The following is a 23,582-nucleotide window of genomic DNA, read 5'->3' on the forward strand; positions in this document are numbered from 1 at the left end:
TAGGGGCTGCCTGCTTTAAGGTCTCTTCATCTACTTAACAGATGAAGCTATTGGAAGAATGTTCCATAGAGCCCCAAATCCCAGAGTGTTAAATCTAACATTCTCCATGCCCCACTGAGTAGTTTTCGGCCTATGCTTAAATACCTCCAGTGATAGGGAACTCATGACCTGCCAAGAGCCCAGTAGGCCCTTCAGATTTTTGGACAACTCATAGCTAGGAAGTTCTTCCTGTTTGCAGATCAGTAGTGACACTATAGCTTCCAAGTCTATTTAATTATAGCTACAAACATTGTGGACAGATAGAATGAATCACCTCCTTTTTCCATGTTTTCTGTTCAATAGGGCCACATTGCTTACAGTTGTTCAAGTTGTTCACTGCAAAATTCCAGGATGCTGAAGACATCTTTTTCTACAAATTTCCAGCAGATGGCGAAAAGTGTTCCAAGATAAAGGTATTTCTGGATTTCCAGAGTCGCCTCATAGACTGGGGTTGAGCTATCACGCTGGGCATGTGTGTGTGCTTGACCAAAATCCTAAGAGGAGAGTGGAGGAGAAAGGACTGCAGCATGACCATCTCCCATGGGGGGTGATTTCTTGCTCTCTTTCTGTCTATTTTTCTGGTGAGCATACATGCTCTGTACAAAAATCTCTCTCTCAAAATAAATAAAATAAAATAAAATAAAACGAAATAAAAAGTAATAACTGGTTATTTTGTGTTGAGTATTCTCTATGAATCGGACACTGTACTAAGTAATTGTGGCTGCACACAATCTTGTCTACCCTTAAAACAGCCCTATGGCATGACGAGCACTATTCCTGCTTTATAGGTAAGGAAAAACCAAGGCCAAAGGGTAAGAGGGCGGCCTAACCCAGGCTACCCAACTCCAAGTCTTGTTTGTTTTTATTTTGTTAGCCTGGAACTCCTTGTGGATTTGTGTTTCATGAAACTCTGTGGTTTTTAGCTTTCAGGAAGTAGCATGCATAGGGAAATCTTCATTGGCACATGCTTCAGGTCCCTTGACCAGGATTACCATGGCCCATGTTCAGGGTCTTTCAGAAAAAGCTCAGCATTCCTGAGATGAGGGCTTTGCAGCTGCTCTGGTTAAAGAGCTTGCCAGATGTGTGGAACGGAATAAAAATCCCCGGGATGTCGTCCCTGTTGGCGTCATCCATCACCGTGGCATGGACGGCTCCTCCGAGAGCCTCTTCCAAACCCCAGTGCTGTCGGCCTGCATTTGACGCCTCCAATCTGGCTGGCGGGGCAAGCCCAGCAGAGAGCCCAGCTGGCAGGCAGCAGGACAACTGATGGATGGGCTCAGCCTGTGTTGCCGGGCAGAGTCAAGCCAGCTTTGAAGAGGCATTTCTGCAGGCCTGCTGGCTGTCGTCATGTCACCTGCTTTGGGGAGATGGGCAGAGCCTGTGCTGTTTGATGGCCACCTCCTCCACTACCCACTGGGGACTGTGGACTGGGCACCTTTTCCCCCAGCAAGGTCTTGCCATACCCTGTTTCTGACCAAGGGAGCAGCTTGCCTGTGGGCATGAGTGTGGCATTTCTTTTGCCATGCTGTTGTCTATGGCCAGCAGAGATCTGACAAATTCCATCAAAGCACAGCCCCCATGTGAAATTAAATCAAACACCTAACAGGGATGTTCTTTAAACCTAATCTACTCTTTGCAGAAAGATCCAACCACTACATCTCACTCTGCTTCACAGCCAGAGCCTGACAGAACACCTCAAGACAGACTCTAGAGGCTAGGGGCTGCCTGCTTTAAGGTCTCTTCATCTACTTAACAGATGAAGCTATTGGAAGAATGTTCCATAGAGCCCCAAATCCCAGAGTGTTAAATCTAACATTCTCCATGCCCCACTGAGTAGTTTTCGGCCTATGCTTAAATACCTCCAGTGATAGGGAACTCATGACCTGCCAAGAGCCCAGTAGGCCCTTCAGATTTTTGGACAACTCATAGCTAGGAAGTTCTTCCTGTTTGCAGATCAGTAGTGACACTATAGCTTCCAAGTCTATTTAATTATAGCTACAAACATTGTGGACAGATAGAATGAATCACCTCCTTTTTCCATGTTTTCTGTTCAATAGGGCCACATTGCTTACAGTTGTTCAAGTTGTTCACTGCAAAATTCCAGGATGCTGAAGACATCTTTTTCTACAAATTTCCAGCAGATGGCGAAAAGTGTTCCAAGATAAAGGTATTTCTGGATTTCCAGAGTCGCCTCATAGACTGGGGTTGAGCTATTTTTCAAATACTTGAAGAGTAAGGTCCCCTGAGTCTTCTGAGCTCCTCCGTTCTTCTGCTATGTCTCCCCACAGTCTCTGCAGCTCTGTCTCTCTCACACCAGAACTGAGGAGCCCCTTTAATGGTGCCCGAGCAATCTGTATCAAGACTGGGGAGGGGCAGCTCCTCCCACCTCTTGACTTTGGCCCTCCCTTGACTCCATGTATGGATGATGGTATGGCCATCAGCAAAGGGACCTGCTGGTCTCAGAGCAGCAAAGGGAGGCTCGGGCCCAGAGCCAGAGATCACTACCAGACAGGGCGGTAGGAAGGAGATGCCTACCGGACCTGGTAGGGCTTTGGGCCCCAGGCAGAAGAAGTAGAAAGTGAAAGGTGAGAGGGTGAGCCTGTAATAGACAGGCCATCACAGGAGTGGGTTGGGCTAGAAGCTGCCTGCTGGAGATGATGGCTTCCCTCCAAATGGGTGGGCTGAGTGAGGGTGGCATGAGGCCAGCCTGTCTGGAGCCAGTCTCTGCTCAGTCACATCCTCGCTGTGCCTCAGCCTTTTCATCTCATCTCAGCCATCAATGCGCTGTGTGACCTGAGATCAGATGCTTTCCTTCTCTGGGCCTCAGTTGCCTTCTCTATAAAATGAAGGATTTTAACTACATTAGCAGTTTTTTCCTTTGGGGTCCTGAGACTGGGAATTAGAGGTGTCACTGGGCAGCTCAAAATTATGGAACACATTGAATGTATGCAATTTTTCTACGCAAATTCCCAGAGGTGTCTGGGATACTCCTGAGTCAGTTGAATCCCAAGCTCCTTCCAACTCTACCAAGCTTGGGTCTGTTTTCCTCTTGCCCAGCCTGTTTTCCTCTTGCCCAGACCGGCCAGTTATTGGTAGTCAGCACACTCACCTGGGTCCAGGTCTTCAAGTAAAGATGTCAGGGAGAACTGAAAGACAAGATAAACAGAGAGGGCAAGGTTGAGGGGTTGGGCTGAGCCAGCTGGGCGCCTGCTGGAGCTTGTGGAAGCTGGAGGAGCATATTCAGGATGCAGGAGTGCTGAGCGCTTCCTGTGGGCTGCAGCTGTACCAGGGCTGGAGGGGTCAGGTAGGAGTTATATGAAAACACTGCCTGCACCACCGCCTGCACTCCTGTGCTTGCTGAGCTCTGAGGCACCGCCCTTCCTCCTCAGTGGGGACCTGGGCTATTGTGCTAGTCTGTTCCTCGGTGGGGCGTGGCTGCCCAGATGTTAATGTTCCTCTTGGTCATAAAGATTACAACCTACTCTCTGCCTGCTTGTTCTCTTATTCTTATAAAATCCTTATGAATATATTTGTATAAGGGGCCTTCAAAATTTCATAGAGGATGTGTATAGTTGGGGCTGTCAGGTGACATAGTGGTTAAGGGTGCTGGACTCCCACATGGTCAACTAATGGTTTGAGTCCCAGACCTGGTGGCTTGCTTTCTCACTTTCTCTCTCTCTTTCTCACTCTGTCCTCCTCTGGTCAAAATAAAACAAATAAAGTTAAATAAAATAATTCTTACCCCCCCCCAAAAAAAAGAAAAGGATGTATATTGTTAAAACAAAACTGTGTGGATTCCAAACTTTTTTTGCACCAAAATAAATTCATACTTTAATTGCAGTTTTCCACAAATTCTCTGAGATCCCCTTGTATTAGTCTCACCTTGGTTACAGGTGAGAAAGTTGGGGCTCTGTGGTCACACAGCTGTGATAGCATTAAGATTCATGCTCAAGACTGGAAGACTTCCTTGGGTAATAGCCCGTGGGGATTCAGGATGAATGAATGCTTAAACCTCTCCAATGACTTTCCATTGTTCTTGAAATAAAATCCAAACACCTGCCATGGCCTGTGAACTTCCTGCCATATACCTTTCTCACACTGCTCCTTAGTAAGCTCCAGCTGAGTTTGGCTTCAAGATAGTGCAAGCCAAGTTCCTCCCGCCTCAGGGCCTTTGCACTAGCTGTTTCCTCTGCCCAGGAGCCCTCCCCCAGGACCTTCAGTAGGTTTCAGTTTAAGTGTCATCTTCTCAAGGAGGCCTTCCCTGAACACCTATCCACATGACCTCTCTCACCCTTGTTATTTTGTAACTATACCCACCCATTCTTCCATAGTCCTTATTGCAGCCTGGAGTTTTATATTAGTTTATTTGCATGTCTTCTGTCTTTCATGCTGACTGTCCTCCAGAAAGCCTGGGAAAGTGGCTGTTCTGTCATTGCTGGATAATTCAGTATCTAGCATAGTGCTTGGCACATTGCAATACTTAAAAAGTTTTTGCTAAATAAACTATTGGGTCATTGGAAAAGTCATGAGGCATTTTTGCATAGAAAAATATGTCATGCCTTTTCTAACGATCTAACACTACATGGACAGTTTCTTTCAGAATGCAGTACCTCAGCAGAAAAAGCCAATGTTACCCATTTAATTTCTGAAATATATTCTTTCACTTAAATCAGGGTTTTGCAAACTAAGGCCCTTGAGCCAAACCTTGCAGCTGTGTTTTTGTAAATAAAGTTTTATTGAAACACAACCATTAGTTGACTCAATGCTTATGGTGGCTTACAGTGATGGCAAAAGACTTGTGATAGAGAAAGTGTAGCCCCAAATATGGACCACCTGGCATTTTATGGGAAAAGTTTGCTGACCTCTGATTTAAGAAATGAGATTTTGGGACTAGCAGATGGTGTAATGGTTATGTTGCTGAACTTCCACGTAGTGGACCACGATTCGAGACCCAGACCTGGTGGCTTAAAAGTCACGCCAGTTGTATGTGCATGCCCAAAATTCCAAGAGGAGACTAAAGGAGAAAGGATTACAGTGTGGCCATCTCCCCAGGGGGTGATTTCTCACTTTCTGTCTCTCTGTCTCTTCAGCAAGTGCATGCAACCTACAGCGAAAATCTCTCTTAAAAAAGAAAGAAAGAAAGAACAAAGAAAGAAAGAGAAAGAAAGAAAGAAAGAAAAAGAAGAAAGAAAGAAAGAAAGAAAGAAAGAAAGAAAGAAAGAAAGAAAGAAAGAGAGAAAGAAAGAAAGAGAGAAAGAAAGAAAGGAAGGAGATTTCTGTCACTGAACAGATTTCCCTTCTGGTCTGGCTGCCAGAAAGCTGAGATCAACATGACGCATCTTCCCAGTAACCACATCAGTCTGGACAGTTTGGTGTATTTTCTTCTTCTACTCCCCAGAAGAAGTTTTAATCCTCTGTATGATAGTCTTTCTTAAACTATTTTGAGAAGTAGGCAGGTGATATAAACAGAAAGAATGGATCCTGATACGATGTACTGAGGACACATCAACAAATAGTATTCTAGACCATCTTGCTTATCTTGGATCTGTGTATGAGGATCACAAGGGATCCAAATGGTGGGGCATTCTATAAAACAAGGAGCCTAGACACCACAAAACTGTCAACATCAGAAAGACAAAAAGGATGGGAGGATTGTTCTTCATTAAGAGATATAACAACTAAATGTAGTATTAATCCTTGATTAGATTCCAGATTTTATATATATATATATACATATATATATAAAGGAGGGCTGGCAGGTGGCGTGGTGGTTAAGGTTCTAAACTCCCACATGGCTAACCACGGTTTAAGTCCTGGACCTGGTGGCTTGAAAATCATGCTGAGTTTGTGTGTGTGTGTGTGTGTGTGTGTGTGTGTGTGTGTGCACAGAATCCTGAGAAGAGAATGGAGGCAAAGGGATTGTGGCATCACCATCCCCCCTGAGGGGGGTTATTTCTCATCCTTCTCTCTCTCTCTCTTTCTCTCTCTCTGGCAAGTGCATGTACCCTATGGCAAAAAAGAAATAGCAAACAAACAAATGAACAAACAGCTATACAGGATATTTAAAGACAATTGAGGAATTTGAATACAGACTTTGATAGTATTATTATGTCAATGTTGAATTTCTAGACAGTGGATGGAAAATGGTTTTTGTGGTTTTGTAGAAAATGTCCTAGAAATCAAATGTGACAAAATGTTAATAATTGTTGCATCTAACTGGGTGAAGGGTATTTGTTGCATTATTCTTTCCACTTTTATGTAGGTTTGAAAAATGTCAAAATAAAATGTTGGGGAAGGGAAAGGAGTGCAAAGATAGGAAGAGAAACCATTTGTTACCGAGAACTGAGCTTCAGTTTAATCACCTCTCTGTCCTCCTGCCCTGTTCTTGCAGGGAGTGAGAAAGGGACAGGCTTTTGATTGGGGGGTGGGAGTGGGCTCAGTAGTGAGGCAGCCTGGCAGTTCAGGTCTTCGGGATGTTCCCGGGTCTGGGATGCTTGCTTGAACAGGAAGTGTCTGAAATTAATCCTTCCTCTGGATGTGGGTCCCAGGATAGTGCCAAAAGAGGGGCATGAAGGGATCCCAAGGACTGATGTTGCCTCTTCGTCAGTCTCGCCCTCATCACAGCCAGCCAACTGTGCCTTGGACCTGGTCTTTGTGCTCTTTCCCACCTTCCCTCCATGGAGTATGCCCTCAAGAACAAGGGCCCATCCCTCTCTACCTGTTTCCCTAAATCCTAAAAAGATATCTGATGAAGGGGCCAGCAGGTGGCATAGTGGTTAAGGCTCTGGACGCCCACATGGTCAATGGCATTTCAGATCTCAGGCCTGGTGGCTCGAAACTTACGCTGGGCATACGTGCATGCGTTCCTAAAATCCCAAGAGGAGAATGGAGGAAAAGAGATTGTGGCATGGTCATCCTCCCTGGGGGGAGGGGAATCGCTCTCTTTTTTGTTTTTTTAGAGGTTTTTGCTATAGGGCGCATGCGCTCACCAGAAAGACAGAGACAGAGAGACAGAAAGCAAGAACTCACCCCCCGCGGAGATGGCCATGCTGCAATCCCTTCTCCTCCATTCTCCTCTTGGGATCTTGGGCACACACGCACATGCACCCGGCGTGAGTTTATTTATTTATTTTTATTTATTTATTTTTTTGGAGAGGTTTTTGCCATAGGGCACGTGGGCTTGTCAGACAGACAGAGAGAGACAGAGAGACAGAAAGTAAAGAACGGGAGAAATCCCCCCCCCAGGGAGGATGGCCACGCCGCAATCCCTTCTCTTCCATTCTCCTCTTGGGATCATGGGCACGCACAAACACGTGCCCGGTGTGAGTTTTAAGCCACCAGGTCTGGGACTCGAACTGTGGTCAACCACATGGGAGTCCAGCGACATAGCTATTATGGTAGCTGCTGGTCCAGCCTGGCATGAGTTTAAGCTACTGGGTCCAGGACTTGAACCGCGGTCGACTACCTGGGAGTCCAGCGACATAACCATTATGCCAACTGCTGGTCCCCCTGGGTGGAGATCTCTCGCTTTCTGTCTATCTCTCTCTATCTTTCTGCGAGTGCATGCACCCTAAAGCAAAAATCTCTCTTTGAAAAAAAAAGATACCCGATGAAGTTTACTATTTGAGCTGAATAGGCAGGCACACCTGGCTACTGTCAGCCCTGAGAAATGGGCAGGATGGAGAGAGGGCCTCAGAGGACATCTTTCCTCAGGTCCCAGCTGGAAAGGGCCCTTCAGGACTTGTATCTGGGCCAGATCCCCAAGTCTTGGCTCTAGCGGAATCCTGAGTGACAGCCAGGTGTCATGCTGCTCACAGTCAGCAGGTGGCAGACGTGCCCTTCTTAGGAGCTGGCGTTCTTGGAAGGAAAGCAAACAAAAAGCAAGACAAAACTTCCAGGGCTGGGCTGGTTTTTGAGACCTGGGCTCTCAAGGAGTCTAAAGGTGTTGCTGCCAAGTTGCACAGCCTGAGCAGCATGGCAGGGGTCTCAGGGATGGAAGCAGGCCGGTTTGGGTCGTGACTCACTGCATCTGCCCACAGAGAGAGGCTGAGCTGCAGCGTGGAGCTGGCAGCCCAAACCCAGGTTGGGTACCTGCAGACTTTAAGGGAAAGGCCAGGCCAATCACTGGTTATTTCTGTCACACACTGGGACCCCTGAAACCAACCTGGGGATGGTGGTGCAGGATTTAGAATGGAGTGCCCACTCTAAATCCAACTGCTGGTCCTTCTCCACATTTGGGTTTTCTCAATGGATCCATGGCTCAGGACTCTGGACCTTCCTGAGGTTAGGAGCAGGTCCTTACCAGATTTCAGTTCTCCCTAATAACCAAAGAACTTATCTCAAGATCTGGTCTTCTAGGACAAGTTTGGTTGGTGCAAGTGGGGAGGATGGACACAGCAGTTGCTTCCTCCAGACCCATCATTCCAGTCAAAGTTTCTATAGTGACAGAGAATGACAGAACTCTCACTCCTGGGACTTGCAAGTCCAGAGAAGAAGATCAGCGCAGGAGGCGAGGGAGGGAGATAACTAAGGAGAAGAAAAAGGGGAGTATTATGATCTTAACTCACGTTAACTAGGAGCTGACGATGTGCCAAAGGGTATGCGGAATGTTTTACATGTACTTGGTCTTGGTTATTTGCACATAATACCAGGTAATTCAGCTGCTATTATGACATCCATCTTAGAGGTGAGAAAACTGAGGTTTGTGGAGATTAAGTTGCCTGAAGTAACTCAGCTGGCCAATGCTGGCGCCAGGCAGTATCGGAATCAGCCTTACATTGTCATCTCTGCCACCATCACCACTGCTGCAAGGAGTGAGAGACGAGGAGGATGCAGGCATCGTAACCCAGGGACAGAGAAGGGCACAGAGAACTTCCTCATGTTAAGAGGAGCAGCATTTAAACCAAGTTCAAATAGCAGAGCTTCTGTTCTTGAAGCTTGCTTTCTTTCTCTTTTAGGTTTTTTGTTTGTTTGTTTGTTTTTGTTTTTGTTTTTTGCTATAAGGCATGTGCATTAGCCAGAGAGAGAGACACAGAGATACAGAAGGAGGGCACATGAGAAATCACTCCCGAGGGAGGATGGCATTCTCCTCCTGGGATTTTGGGCACGCACATACACATCCGGTATGAGTTTCAAGCCACCATGTCTGGGACTCAAACCATGGTCGGCCATGTGGGAGTCTAGTGCCTTAACCCCTATGCCACCTGCTGAAGGCTAGCTATAGAGAGGGCCACTTGGCCCCAGTAACAGCTGGGGAGTCAGATCAAGTCTCAGCAGTCGACTGTAGCAAACACAACAAGCATCTCTACCCAGAGCAAAAGGCAGGCAAAAGGCAGGCAAAACCCACTGCCCACTCCTTTTACACTTGCATTCCTAGTCTCTGAGGGGCTAAGGTATGGGGTCACCGCCCACCCACCTCCTCTTAGAGGGCTGGACACAGCTGCTTCTTGCACATGGAAAGGTTGGTGTTTTGTAATACTTTCGGAGAGCCTACTCTAAATGCGACTGTTGGTCTTTCTACTCCATACTTTTGTTTTCTCAATGGATCCATCGCTCAGGACTCTGAACCTTCCTGAGGTTAGGAGCAGGCCCTTAGAAAAGTTCAATTCCCCCTAATAACCAGAGAACTTATCTCAAGGTCTGGTCTTCTAGGACCAAGTTTTGTTAGTGAAGGAGGGGAGAGAAAGGTAAAGAAGGATCCTATGTCTCTAGACTTAGTGATTTATAGTGTAATCTCCTTGGGGCAGTAGGGGGTGGGAGTGGGGAGGTATCAAGGTCTAGTCTATTTTGTATTATCATTAATCCAGTGATGATTTCAATTCAAATTCTTCCTCTGCCTTTCAAAATCCCAAACCTTCTGGAAAACAAAACGCAGAAGCTGAGGCTGCAAGTCTTCGTTGATGTATTCCAGAGTTAGTTGATGGAAAATGTTCTCAGAGGGCTGGGAGGCAGTGGAGAGGGGAGATGGGGTTAGATCTGTCCTTAGGTCCAGAGGGTCAGCTCAGAATGAACCAATAGAAGAGAAGTTTTTTGCCTTATAGATAAAAGACTGGGGTTGTAATCCCAGTTATCCTTTTCTTCTCAGATGGTCTACCACGTACCTCATGGTAGACCAGATGTTGCCAACCAGTAGGACAGGGGGTAGAGGGAAGTGCATTATGTCAAGGGCAGCTGAGCAGGAAAAGACTCTGCACTATGGCCAAGCGAGGCTGAGCTACTGGCTGCAAGGTGGACAAGGACAAGTGTCCACAGGGACATTTCCCACTGCTGGACAAAGAGCTCAATGCCAGTGGTGAAAGTGGCACAGGACAAAGACTTTCCACTGTCCTAGTGACCAGCTCAGGAACTCCTCCATCCCCTCCTCTCTGCTCTGGCTCTTGCTGCCAGCCTAAGTTATGTTGTGAGCACAGTGGGTATACCCAGACACCCAGTCCTTCGATTTTCTTCTTGGTTGTGATAAAGTATACATAACCCAATATTTATCATTTTAACAATTTGTAAGTGTACCGTTCAGTGTTGCCGATTATATTTATAATGTTGCATAACCACCACCACTATCAGTACTCCAAACTTTTTCATCATCTCCAACAAAGACTACCCATTAAATAATAACCTCCTCCTTGCCACCCCTGGTAACCTCTATTAGGTTTTCTGCCTCTGAATTTCCTTATAGGTATCTTATATAAATGGAACCCCACAATATCTACCCTCTGTGAATGGATTTACTTCATTCTGCATAATAATTTCAAGGTTCATTTGTGTTATAGCATTTATCAAGCTTTGGCTTTTAGTGGCTGAATAGTATTCCAGTCTCTCTTTCTCTCTTTCTTTCTCTAACACACCTTATTTATTCCTTCATCTGTGTATGGACACTTGAGATGTTTGAACTTTTGGGCTCTTGTGAATAATACTGCCATGAACATGGGTGCATGCTATCTGTTTTAGTTCCTGTTTTCAATTCTTCTGGGTGTATATACCTAGGTGTGAAGTCACTGGGTCCTATGGTAGTCATAGTTTAACGCTTTTAGGAACTGCCATGCTGCTTTTCACAGTGGTTGTACCATTTTATATTTCCATCAGCAATGCAGAAGGCTTCCTATTCACATCCCACCAACACTTGCTATTTTTCATTTTAAAAATTATAGTCATCTTGGGAACCAGCAGTTAGCGTAATGGCTATGTTGCTGGACTCCCACGTAGTTGACCACGGTTCGCGTCCCAGACCCGGTGGCTTAAAACTCATGCCGGGTGCGTGTGCGTGCGTGCCCAAGATCCCGAGAGGAGAATGGAGGAGAAGGGATTGCGGCGTGACCATCCCCCCTGAGGGGTGATTTCTCACTTTCTGTCTCTATGTCTCTCTCTGTCTGGCGAACACACGTGCCCTATAGCGAAAACCTCTCAAAAAAAAAAATTATAGTCATCTTAATAGTTGCAAATGGTGCCACTTCAAATTTTAGTCACCAGAATCTTGCCTTTCTTGCTTTAGCACAGGAATTGTTCAATGTTGTCTCAGGATTGGTCATTTTCTGTGGTTTAGCTTTAACCTGAAGCTCAGGCCAAGTGGGGAAAGGTTTTAATGGGGAAATTTGGAAGTTAAAGGAGAGGGCACTGGCCAGCACTCCATGTGGGCCTTTTCTTCCTGAGAACATGGGTGAAGCTGTTCACAGGACCACAGTGATAGAGCAGGAGGCATCGTAGAGGGGATCTGGCCTAGAGCCTTCATCTGCAGAGGAGGAAGCTGAGGCTCACCTTGCTGAAGTGTTTGTGTAAGAACATGGATGGATATAGGCAGGGACTCAGGCCCAGGCCTGGCTGTGACACTGAGCACCCGTGCCTGGCTCAGGGAGACTCTGTGCTGTTTCCCTGCTCTAAATTCCTATCAGCTGATTCAGACCCCTGCTCAGCTCATTCGGGGCTGGGCTGCATCTTCACACGGCGATGGTAGGCAGTGATGGGGCAGAGGCTGGGGAACAGAGAAAAATCTCATCTGGGGACTGCCATTTTAAAGACACTGGTGGGCCAGCCCTATATCCTAGTGGCTAAAGTAGCCAGATCCCACATGGCTGATCACAGTTTGAACCCAGGCCCTGGCAACTTAAAGACCTCACTGTACATGTGTGCATGTATATCTGAAATCCCAGAAGGAGGGAGAAATGGAGGAGAAAGGATTGTATTGGGTTGTTGAGAAAGCATGCATTTTTTGCATAAAGAAACAGAAACATCCATCACAATGTTTCTGACAATCTAATGGCATAACATGCCCTACTGGGGGTGCTTTCTCTCTCTCTCACTCTTTGTCTCTTGCTGTTTTCCTCTGGTGAGTGTATGTACTCTCTGGCAATTGAAAAAAAAAAAAAGACACTGGAGCTCAAATCAATGTGCTAATCTTGAGAACTCGACAGAAATACAGATTCCTGAAGCCACTGTGTAGAGGTTGTGCTTTTGTGGGCTTTGGGCCCAGAACATGCATTTTCAGCCAGTGCCCAGATGACTGCCCTTGGCCAATAATACACAGGTCGCCTGAGCATGAAGCTGCTGGCCAAGGAGACTCAGGACCTGTCTTTGCTTCTGTGCAAGTTGTTGAACCACTCTGTGCCTCAGCTTCCTCAATTATAAAAGTAAGAATTTCTTTACCTAGTATGATGTGTTATTCAAAGGGATTTGGTTGCTCCAGAGAGTAGAGCATTTGCAATGGGTTATTCTTTTTTTTTTTTTTGGAGAGATTTTCACTATAGGGCGCGTGTGCTCGCCAGACAGACAGAGAGAGACATAGAGACAGAAAGAGAGATATCACCCCACAGGGAGAATGGCCACGCCACAATCCCTTCTCCTCCATTCTCCTCTCGGAATCTTGGGCACTCACGCATACGCGCCCGGCATGAGTTTTAAGCCACCGGCTCCGGGATGCAAACCACGATCGACTACATGGGAGTCAGCGACATAGCCATTACAGTAACTGCTGGTTCCCGCAATGGGTTATTCTTCAGGTGAGCTTTTGGTGAGAAATCTCTGTACAAATATGTCTTCTTAGGGAGCTGTGCCAAAGAATGAGAGAGTAGGGTTTCAAGTTTGGAGAATAAGGCCATCCTAGACAAGGAGATTAGGTAAAAACAAATACTCCTTTCTGCATGTGATAACTCACTCAGAAGCCCTTTGGAAAGGCAAATAAGCAGACAAAACAACAGAACTGTCTGAGTCAGGGCCCATTGCATGGGTACAAACACCTACAGGAACATTCTTGGCCAATCAGTCTCCAGCAAAGGGTCCTGGGTTTCAGAAAAGTAACTGCCCTCTACTGGGAGCCACTCCACCACTGATGCTGTCCTCATTTCTTTATTTTCTGTGGTGCAAGGTGTGAGTCTCTGCTGGTATTTGAGTTGATTTAGGTGGTGCCTGGCCAGGTCATGAAATAACATCAAAACATGGTGTAAGAAAGGCACTCCCTGGGATCAGCAGATGGCATAATGGTTACATAGTAGACTATGGTTGGAGACCCAGACCCAGCGTCTTGAAACTCATGCTGGGTGCAAGTGCGTGTGTGTCCAAAATCCTGACAGAAGAATGGGGGAGAAGGGATTGCAGTGTGGCCATCCCCACTGGGGGGTGATTTCTTCATTTTTGTCTCCCTGTTTCTCTTTTTCTCTCTGGCAAGCACACGTGCCATATGGCAAAAATCTCTCAAAAAAAAAAAAAAAAAGACAAAAAGGTGCCCCCTTCTCAAATGTACTGACTTCCTTTCCAGTCCCACCACAGGGAAAGATTCGACGAGGGGCTGGTATGTCTAGGTCCTCTATCTCTTACTAATCATCCTCTTCGACCAAGGAGAGCAGGCCTCAGGCTTGGGTATCTAGCATAACAATGGCAACCAGCTAGACGATTCAATGACATTGTTCAGTTTTCTTTAATTTTTCATGTACAGTAGCCCCCTTATTCTCAGGAGATAGTTCCAAGACCTCCAGTGGGTGCTCGAATTCATGAATAGTACCCAACTATATACACTACGCCTTGATCTTCTAACTTAGACAGCTGTAGCGTGAGGAACAGTCACTTAGAATATACATCATGGGTACAGTGGTCAAAGGATGAGTCACCTTCTGGGTGAGATGGTGCAGGGTGGCACAGGATTCCTTTACACCCGAAAATGGTGCCCCATTTAAAACTTATGGAGTGTTTATTTCTGGAATGTTCCATTTAATATTTCTGGGATGTGATTGACCATGGGTAACTGAAAATGGGGTAACTGAAACTGTGACCAGGAAATAGTCACAGATAAGGGAGCACTATGATAGAGTACTGATGATTTCCCTTAAAAGTAAATCAACTTAGGTAGAGAAGAGGAGAGTCTGAATATCAAAAGTACTAAGAAAGTAGTTTGAGTTTGGGCAAAATGCCTGAAGGTGGGTACATTCATGACTAAAATTTTAGAAACATTGAACTAATACGTTAGCTACCTGGCTAGACTGAATCCTTCTGGAGTCATAGAGATTCAGGGCTGTTGTGGAAGCCTCCAGGTAGGAGAACCTGTTTTTCCTACTGGAGCCTGGAATCTGAGGCTGGGCCCAGCTCAGCATTATTGATATCACAGTCAACCGTCTCGTTTGTCTTGGGTAGCGTCTGGCATGACACTTTTACCACAGTGGTTACAAGCACAGAACCTGTGTTCGAGTCCAGGTAACCTCCTAGGGGTGCCATCTTGGGCAGATTATTTAACTTCCTATAGCCTAATTTCTTATCTGTAAAGTGAGGACACTGGTCCTGGCCTTATAGCCTTGTTGGATAGCTTAAACGAGATGATAAACATGGAGTACACGGAATTTGACATATTGTGAACACTGAGAAATGCTTACTGTTATTATTATTATCATTGTTATTAGTTGCTGTTGTCAGTGAATTTGGTGGCTTTTCATCATCGTTGTTATTGTTTTTGGCAAATCACTGAGTGTACCCTTGGGAGAAGGGCTGACTGAGGAAAGCTCGCTCTGCACGAACTCTTTCTGGAACTTATTTGTCGGGTCACAAGCACGTCATACCAGCCCCCTCCTTCCACCATTTTTCCTGGGATCTTTGCCAAGTCCTAAGCCAGGAAACCTTGTTATATTAATTATGAAGAAAAAGCATGTTTTATTTAAAATCCCGGCTGCCGAATATTCTGCCACGCTGTTTCTCTGTGACAGCAGAATTGCTTTTGCATTTAGGAAACCCTAATGAATTTAAAATATAAATATATCCGTGCCTATATACACATGCGATTTCCTGCGACCTGATTTCCCTAAATACCAGTGTACACTGCCAGAGCTAATGAGTTGGACTCGTGCTTAGGACCCACCCCCCCCTTTTTTTTTCTGAAAAGGCATGAGAAGTTGCAATGACATTCAGTCCCTCCCTTCTCTATAAAATTCTGTAGATTATAGCACGAGGGAGGGATGTCTCTCCTAGACCTGAAAGAAACTCTGACATTCAGGAGCATCTAGGATTTGAAAAGAGTAGTGCCCATCCTCCTGACAAAGGCCTTGTCTGCTCCTGGCCCATGCAGATTTGGATGCTTCAGTTAATCAGGCTCTGAACCTGGTTACGTGCCCATCCCTAACTGGCCCCAGCGCTTCAACATTCACAGTGCTTCTGAGTAATAACTAGACAAGTGCGTCCATACCACCCGCACCCCTCCCCAGGCAGAACCAGGCAGATAATGTACCTCACATGGGGAGGGCTACAGGGAGTTGTGGGGACTGCAAGGTCTGGAAGAATGAAGCTGCTTCTAGTAACTGTGCAGGTACCACACCGCCCCACAGTGCCCTGCAATCTGGGAGCCCAGTGTTACTGGAATGCCTGGTTTTCAAGGGAAGCTGCAACTCTGTGTCTTCTTGAAAAATGTTCTGACTTTCAAATGTCACCAAGCAACTAAAAGGAAACAAGAATGTGAGGAGGTCTTCAAAAAGTTCACAGAAAATGCATACTAAGAAAGAAGTATGTACAGTTTTCCATTTTTTTGGCCCCCAAATAAATTCATATTTTAATTCCATTTTCCACAAACTTTTAAAGTCTCCTCATACTCTTCAGACTGAACTATCTGCCAAATAAAATTCGTAGTGTCTGAAGAATGAACTCTAAACTACCAATTTCCAGCGTCTGGTTCATGCAAAATATTTTGTGACTCTTTACCTGGGAAAATGCTAGAGTTCTGGGATTAAAATGCCCAGATATGTGAGCAAATAAGCATTTTAATTGTAAGTTTCCTTTATCAGAAAGAGGAGAAGCCATTGTCTTTCCTCTTGTCTGGGGATTGTCTGAAATAAGTGAGGCAGGACTGACAAGCATTGTCCTCTGGCTTCTGATCCTGGGAAAGGCTAAATTCCATTACAATGGAATCCAGCCATGCCCAGATCAGTTTAGGAACCACACAGTGAGAGGAGGTTTCTAAGACAGGCCTTTTCTTTTTGGCAGCTGAGTACCTCCTGTGACAGACAAGCAGTTAGACAGACGCAGGTCCCAATCTTGACCAGAAAGTGAATTCGATGTCTTTGGGCTTGTTTCTCATCAGTACAGCAGGGGTACAAAACAAATACCCTGTGGGCCAGCTGGCAGCATGGTGGTTAAGGTGGCTGGATCTCGCATGGCCGACTGACAGAGCTCCAGACCTGTGGTTTAAAAACTATTCCGAATGTGTCGGTGGTGTATACTCCAAATTCCAAAAGGGGGTATGACAGAGATAGGATTATGGCATGGCCGTCCCCCATGGGGGATGTTTTCTCACTTTTTTTCTCCTCTCACTGTCTTTCCATGTCAAGTGCAGGAGCCCCTAGCATTCTTCTTTTTTTCCTTTTTTTTAAAAGACCATACAATATGAAAGGACTTCAAGAAGTTCATGGAAAATAGAATTAAAGTAGGAGTTATTTCAGTGCTAAATTTTTTTGAGATCTATTTATAGTTTTTTCTTAATATGGTTTTTTTTGTTCTTTTTTTTTTTTTTTTTTGAGAGGTTTTGCTATAGGGCACATGTGCCCACTAGAAAGACAGAGAGAAACAGAGAGACAGAAAGCGAGAAATCACCCCCCAGGGGGAATGGCTACATCGCAATCCCTTCTCCTCCATTCTCCTCTCAGGATCTTGGGCACGCATGCACAGGTGTGCCCAGTGTGAGTTTAAGCCACCTGATCTGGGACTCAACCCGTGGTTGACTACATGGGAGTCCAGCAACATAACCATTATACCAACTGCTGATCCCTCATAATATGTTCTTTCCATAAACTTTTTGAAGGCCCTTTGGACATACAAGGCTATGCTGGGGATAGATGCTCCAAACTGACAGATAAGGAAAAACTAATCTAAACCAGAAGAGGAAGGCATTGTGAATGAAGCTCTGGAGTCAAGGGAATGATATACACCCCCCCTTTGGCTGGTGAACATCTGAATAAATGTGGAAGTAAAAGATGATCCCCAAAAAAAGTCATCAAAAAACCCCATTTGCTGCATGATCTGAATTCCAGGAAGAGCAGCCAGGAGTCTTTACAATGAGCAGCAATCGTTAATCCTGCAACTGCCTGTTTTCAGGCATTCAAAGGCACATGGCGTCCACCACACTCCACCCAGCACATAGGCCTTTAGTCAAGGAGCTCCTGTCCCTACAGCAGGATCTTGTTCCTGAAGCTATGTAGACTGAAGAGATCATCCTTAGTCAGGGGTCCTGGCAAGAGACCTTGTCTAGGTGGACACCAGCCTAGAGTCTATAGCTCAGCTCTGCCATTTCCAACTATATGACTTGGAATCAAGTTATCCAGCTCCGTATCCATAAAAAGAGAAGAATAACAGTACTACTTCTTAGAGTCCTTCTGGAGAGGAACTAATACATAATACACTCAGGGCCTAGAACTCAACTCCTCATTAGATGATAGTGGTTGGCTATTATTTTCAGCTATGTCAGGTGGAAGGCCACCCAGCCCATCTGGCTATGTGGCTTCTTTCCCCCCGGTGATGCCCCAAACTCTCCAAAGCATCTGAACGACTTGGCGACCTTCCCCTGGATGTCTGTATGCCGGCCTGTGGAACACGAAGTGCCTTCCCGACCACCTGTCTGGCACACATCTGGGGTAAGAAAACATTCCAAAGCCCTGAATCCTCTCTTTGGAATTGACTAAGCTCATTGCCTGAAGGCTATCTCTCATATTTTCTCTTTTATCCATTATTGACTTATAATTTCATCGCTAACCCTAAAAATTCACTGGGGCTTGCAAAAAAGGGATTTTTTTGGGACCATTATCCTTTTGTGAACTTCAAACAGACTGTGTCAACCCTTCTCCTTGCCTGCAAACTTTCGAATCTAATTCCTTCCGACTGGTACTTTCTCTGGGCCCCTCGTGGGCCTCTGATAATTTCCACTGCCTTTCTCTAGACCTCTGGTATTTCTGCTGTGTCTTGGCCCCAGACATCCAACAAGCGATCAAATGATGTCGGGGGCTCAATAACGATCTGTATTTGCAGCCACCACACATGCACAAGTCTTGAAAAGAAAACCCTTTCAGCAGTGAGTCACTTGGCAGCTTACTATGGGGCTAAGATGTCTGAGTACAGTTTACCAAAAGGGGAGGAGAACTGTTGTCTTTAAAACATGCTGGTCAGAAAACCTGGAATTTAATCTGCTTTCTTTAGGAAACGCTCTGTGGAGTGAAATGGGACATTAAATACAAAGGTACTTAATAAGATAATGAGGTTATGACTGTTATTTCAGTTCTCATCTTCTGCCTGCTCTCTAACACCCTCTCCTCATTCTCTGGTTTTGATACAGAAGTTGTTTTCAGTCTGGAAATTTAAAAAGAAGAGAGCTAACATGTTTTTGAGAGCCACATGGATGACCTTGTTTAATTGTGACCCTCCCCACATTTGTGAGGAATCGGCTCTTTTTCTGCAGAAGAGAACACACCACGTCACCTGCTCAACATGGTACAGCAAGAATGCAACAAAGCAGAGATCCAAACCTCAGATCCAAAGCTCACACTCATGCCTCAGGCCACATCTAGGATGGAACTCCCAGGAGCCGTTATTTCTGTGTAAGGTCCTCTCTCCTCTATAGAGATGCCCTGATGCTTTTGAACCCCAGCTGCACAAAGTAGGATACAACATCTCAACAACTCATCTGCTCCCAAAGGTCTTGAGTTTGCCATTCAATACCCTTTGCCTCCTTGCTCACTGTGACCTCCCTTGGGTCTTTGCTCACCCTTTCTGCCCCATCCACTGTAATCAGTAGGTCACATGGAAAAGAAGAAAAAGTACTAGCCACAGACTTTCTCCCATATTCACTCCATCTAAACAAACCCATTGCCAGAATCATTGGCAACCAGCGAGGTTCCCCTCTAAGGCCAACGTACAGGAGTCCTTACCCTAGTGTTGGCCCAACATGGCTGGAAAATTGCATGTGTATGTCAGCACCAGCACAATGGTACATTTTTCTTGGAAGAGTTTTCAGCTTTCAATGGCTTTTCACAAGGGTCTCTGCGATCCATGCCAGATGACAAGGCATGTCTTAACAGATTTTCTTGCCCCAGTCTCCTTTGTTGGAACACATTCCGGAGCCTGTGCTCCAAGAGGGGTCATGTCAGACACATGTCACCATGAAAGTGGCCACTCAACAGCACCAATGCTATAGGCCTGCATTAGCTCCTGTCATGAGGACATATTCAAATTGGCAACACCAGCCTTTCACAACTAAAGTTTCTCAGCGCTCTTGGCTCTGCTGGTCTGATCCTCCTAATAACCTTAGAGTCTCTCAACTACAGATATCTGAAAAGAACACTTACCCCGAAGGCTGTCTCTCCCACCAAAACTATTAACAGCAGAACATGAAGATCAGACATTCTGGCAAATATCTCTGCAGTTTAAGGACTTGTGTTTTGCTCTCAATACAATTCTTTTGTTGTCAGTGCCTTGGGGGGGGGGGGGGGTCAGTCTCTAAGGGTTCAGGAACAAATGAAGAGGATGCAAATTATTAACTAGGCATCAAATACTGTTTAATGTTTAATGTTTTGCAAACCAACTATCTTGATTAAACAAATGGTAACTTTGGGGCTGGCTGAGTCATGGGGTGGCTTCCCTTCTGGGGAGAAGGTCTCCAAAGAAAGTGACTGAGATAGAGAGTCCCCTGGGTGCACATGGGAGCTGCTGAGTGTTCCATGCAGAAGGCCTGACAGTATATCACTCCCACGCAGCACGAAAGGCCCCAGACCAGGTAGGCTTGTGCCACGGGCCTCAGCCATTGCTGATTCAGACAGAATGTTAATAGACTTCTGATTCATCAAATCTCAAACAGAATTAAGGCATGGATGGGCTCCTAATAACATCACGCTTTATATTCATGAAAGATAAATTAAAGGATGCAAAACTGCTATTGACAAACATTGATTCTAGGCCCTTTGAAGTGTTGCCCACAGTTGCTTGTTGGCTTCAAAAGTTTTCTTTCAAATCTCATTACGTAAGGTTTTTACTTTTTAATTATTTTTTTTCCTTTCATTGGAGTCTTTCTTTGATCAAGGAGAGGGAAAAAAAAAACACCCGTGATGCTCATATTTCAGGACAATTGTTTCCTGTGTTCCTTATTTAGCTGCATTAGTTGCAGGGAGAGCTTTATAAAGCAGCAGTTAACTCCCTATTAAGCGGGTTCTCGTGGACACAATTGATCTCTTTAATGGCATGATCTTGAACTTCTGTAAACACCTGACTGCCCACAGTAATCTACGCATAGGCACCAGGAACCCTCCAGAACTGTGTCCTAAATCCAGCTCCTGAAATGCTGCTTCTGACCAAGTTAGGTGCTCCTCTGCTCACCCCTTCCCCATTTACCATCTCTGTTGGGCACACACACTCAGACTGCCCTGTGTCAGCTCCACCTCTGGAAGCTGGTTACAAGTTATGGAGGGTCCCTAAGCTCCAGCCCAGGGCAAGGCCAAAGTCAATACCCAGTCACCAGGTGGGCCTCAAAGGCCTAAGTCCTGCCATTTTACTTCTTAAATAACTCTCCATTTGTTTTCTTCTCTCCATATATTCTGTCTCCACCTACCAACTCTCTCCTGGTCAATCTCCACCTGATCCCTAGGACACATGCACATGCTTGTCCCTTTTGCCACAAAGCTCTTTTTTAACCTTATCCCATCTCTCCCCTAATCATTACACTAATCTACCTTTGTTCTTCACTCTACCTTCATTCACTCCTGAGCAATTTAACTTAGTTAATTCACCTGGTTAAGGCATTTTTCAACTCTTAACCCAAGTATTACTTCCTCTGAAGCCTGGCATGTATCTCTCCTTCCTTGTGTGTAAGGTTGTAAAGACATATACTATCACCATTTCATTGTTACTGTCCTCCCACGGACTCCATTAGACTGGATGCGCATGCGGACCGGCACTGGTCTGATCATCACTAAATCCCTGGCCCTTGCCAGGCACTTGAGAGGTGCCCAATAATTTCATGTTGGTTGGTATGAACAAATAAACAGCCACTTATTAAAGTGACTGTTGGGCATTTCATATTCAGGAGGCCTTAGAGAGCATGGCCAACTCAACATGAAAAGAAAAACTGGATATGAAAACCTAAAAGTATTTGGGGAAGTTGAAGCACAGTTCACCTTATTCATGAACACTGTATTAGTATTCACCAACCATTCATTGAGGCTCTACTGCGAGCCACACATTGGGGATATAGAGATGAAGGAAGAGATGTGAACTTTGATCCTAGGGAGCACGGATTCTGGTTGAAGAGGAGATTGGCGGACAATGAACAAATAAAAAAGTTCATTTTCATCAGTGACAAGTATGAAAAAGAGTGAAACAGGCTGATGGGACAGAAATCCATGGATAGGAGGTTTCTGTGGACTGGGAGGTGGCTGAGCAGGTCATTGTTGTGCTGAAGATGCTGATCCCATAACAAGTCAAAGAGATGGCGCACATGAGGCGTTTGCTGTTTTCCAGATTCAAAGTGGAGGTTGTCATAGCATCAACACAGATAGTAAAAAGATTAAAATGGACATGTTGGGCCAGCAGGTGGTATGGAGATAAAGGCATCTAGTTTCCCCATGACTGACTGCACAGTTCAAGTCCCAGACTCAGTGGCTTTAGAAACATACTGGGCATGTGTGGGTGAGTGCCCAAGATCCTGAGAGAATGGAGAAGGGATTGCAGCATGGCCATCCCCCCTGGGGCAGGGGGTGGGGGGTTCTCACTTTCCCTCTCACCCTGTCACTCTCCAGCAAGCACACTGTGCCCTGTGGTCGAGGTGTGGGGGAGTCAGGCAAACCTGATCACTAAATCACTCACATGACTTAGGTGTGTCTCTTTTCCCCTCCACTGCCTTGAGTGAATTAGTGACCTGTGACTTCATGGAGAGCTTCCCAGAAAACAGATCAAAGCTTTTCTTCCTGTGTCAACAGGAAGTGACCAGAATGAGTTTACTGTTCATTTTTGTAATCTGGATTAATTTCCCTGACATATAATCTTCCTTTTATTTCAAGCAACAAGGGACCAATTTTCCTCTCTTTGGAAAATACTGCAGTATTCTAACATATTGTCTCTTATTTCCCTAAAGTTTTGTTATCATGACAATGTGAAATTGAATAAATTTCTACCCTTAGTCCTAAAGAAGAGAATCCTCTGTAAGATACTTAATCCTTTTAATTTAGGAGAACAAAGGGGCTAACTTAGTGTGTAATATACCTTCATCTGAGGAGCCGGAACAAACCTACCTGGGATCTGTAACTTTCAAAACCAAACACAAGGTCTTTAGTGCTCATCTTGGCAGGGTTTTCTGATGTTATCAAGTCAGTCCCTGCTCGCTGTGCTCTGGGTGACTTTTTCTCACGTATTAGGTTACCAGCCAGTGGAGAGAGCCCTTGTCCTGCCACAGAGGGCTTGGAGCTCTGGCTCCTGAGTGGGCTAATCTTCTAACCCTAAGGAAAGACTTCCTCACAATGCTCTTGCCACAGACCCCTTTGCTGTGTTGGGTTAGGAACTGTTCTGTACAGCAATCACCTATTGAGCCTGAACAACCCTGTGTATTTGTTTTCCTCAAGGAGTGATGTTTCCATTAAGCCTTCAGTACAGGGAAGCAGCGCAGAGTTGTGCCTTAGAGCAGCAGCTCGGTTTCAACACAGACCTGTGGTTGAGCTCCAGCTCTTCCCTGTGCCCAGTGTGTGACTTTGGGTCAGTCATTTACCCTCTCTGGGCCTTAGTTTTCTCATCTGTGGAATGGGGATAACATAGTTTCTGTTTCATGGCCTCACTGAGCAGTGTGTATGAGAGCCTAAAGGTAAGGTGCTCAGTGAGATGACTGGCATAAAGTGGAAATGTGTAAACATACTGGCTTTGATACAGGCCAGTCTTCCTAGGGAATGAGACTTGCTGAGCCCTTAGGCCCTGTGAGGTGGAAGGACCTTGGCGCTCAGGGAGTCTAGTCTCCAACCCAGGGAAGAACCCACTTTCTTAGAAGGAAACCTTATCTCATTTGATCTCTCTAGGACAAACTTTCTGAAAGAGCCAGGGAGTAGATATTTTAGGTGTTTTCTGGG

At 45.5% G+C, this 23,582-nt stretch overlaps 1 protein-coding gene across 1 annotated transcript in view; it reads right to left on the reverse strand.

Moving 5' to 3' along the window:
- Window positions 1-19,981, reverse strand: part of HABP2 (hyaluronan binding protein 2) — a 43,730-nt gene extending 23,749 nt beyond the window's left edge. The window contains exons 1-2 of the mRNA XM_014593408.2: window positions 19,827-19,981; window positions 3,149-3,185 (exon numbers count right to left, since the gene is read on the reverse strand). Coding sequence (XP_014448894.1) covers window positions 3,149-3,185; window positions 19,827-19,883 — 94 coding nt within the window. The 5' untranslated portion in view covers window positions 19,884-19,981. The remainder of the gene's footprint in view (window positions 1-3,148; window positions 3,186-19,826) is intronic.
- Window positions 19,982-23,582: the final 3,601 nt, after the last annotated feature.

Source organism: Tupaia chinensis, unplaced genomic scaffold, assembly GCF_000334495.1.
Source record: "Tupaia chinensis unplaced genomic scaffold, TupChi_1.0 Scaffold140534_1, whole genome shotgun sequence".
NCBI classification, from domain to species: Eukaryota; Metazoa; Chordata; class Mammalia; order Scandentia; family Tupaiidae; genus Tupaia; species Tupaia belangeri.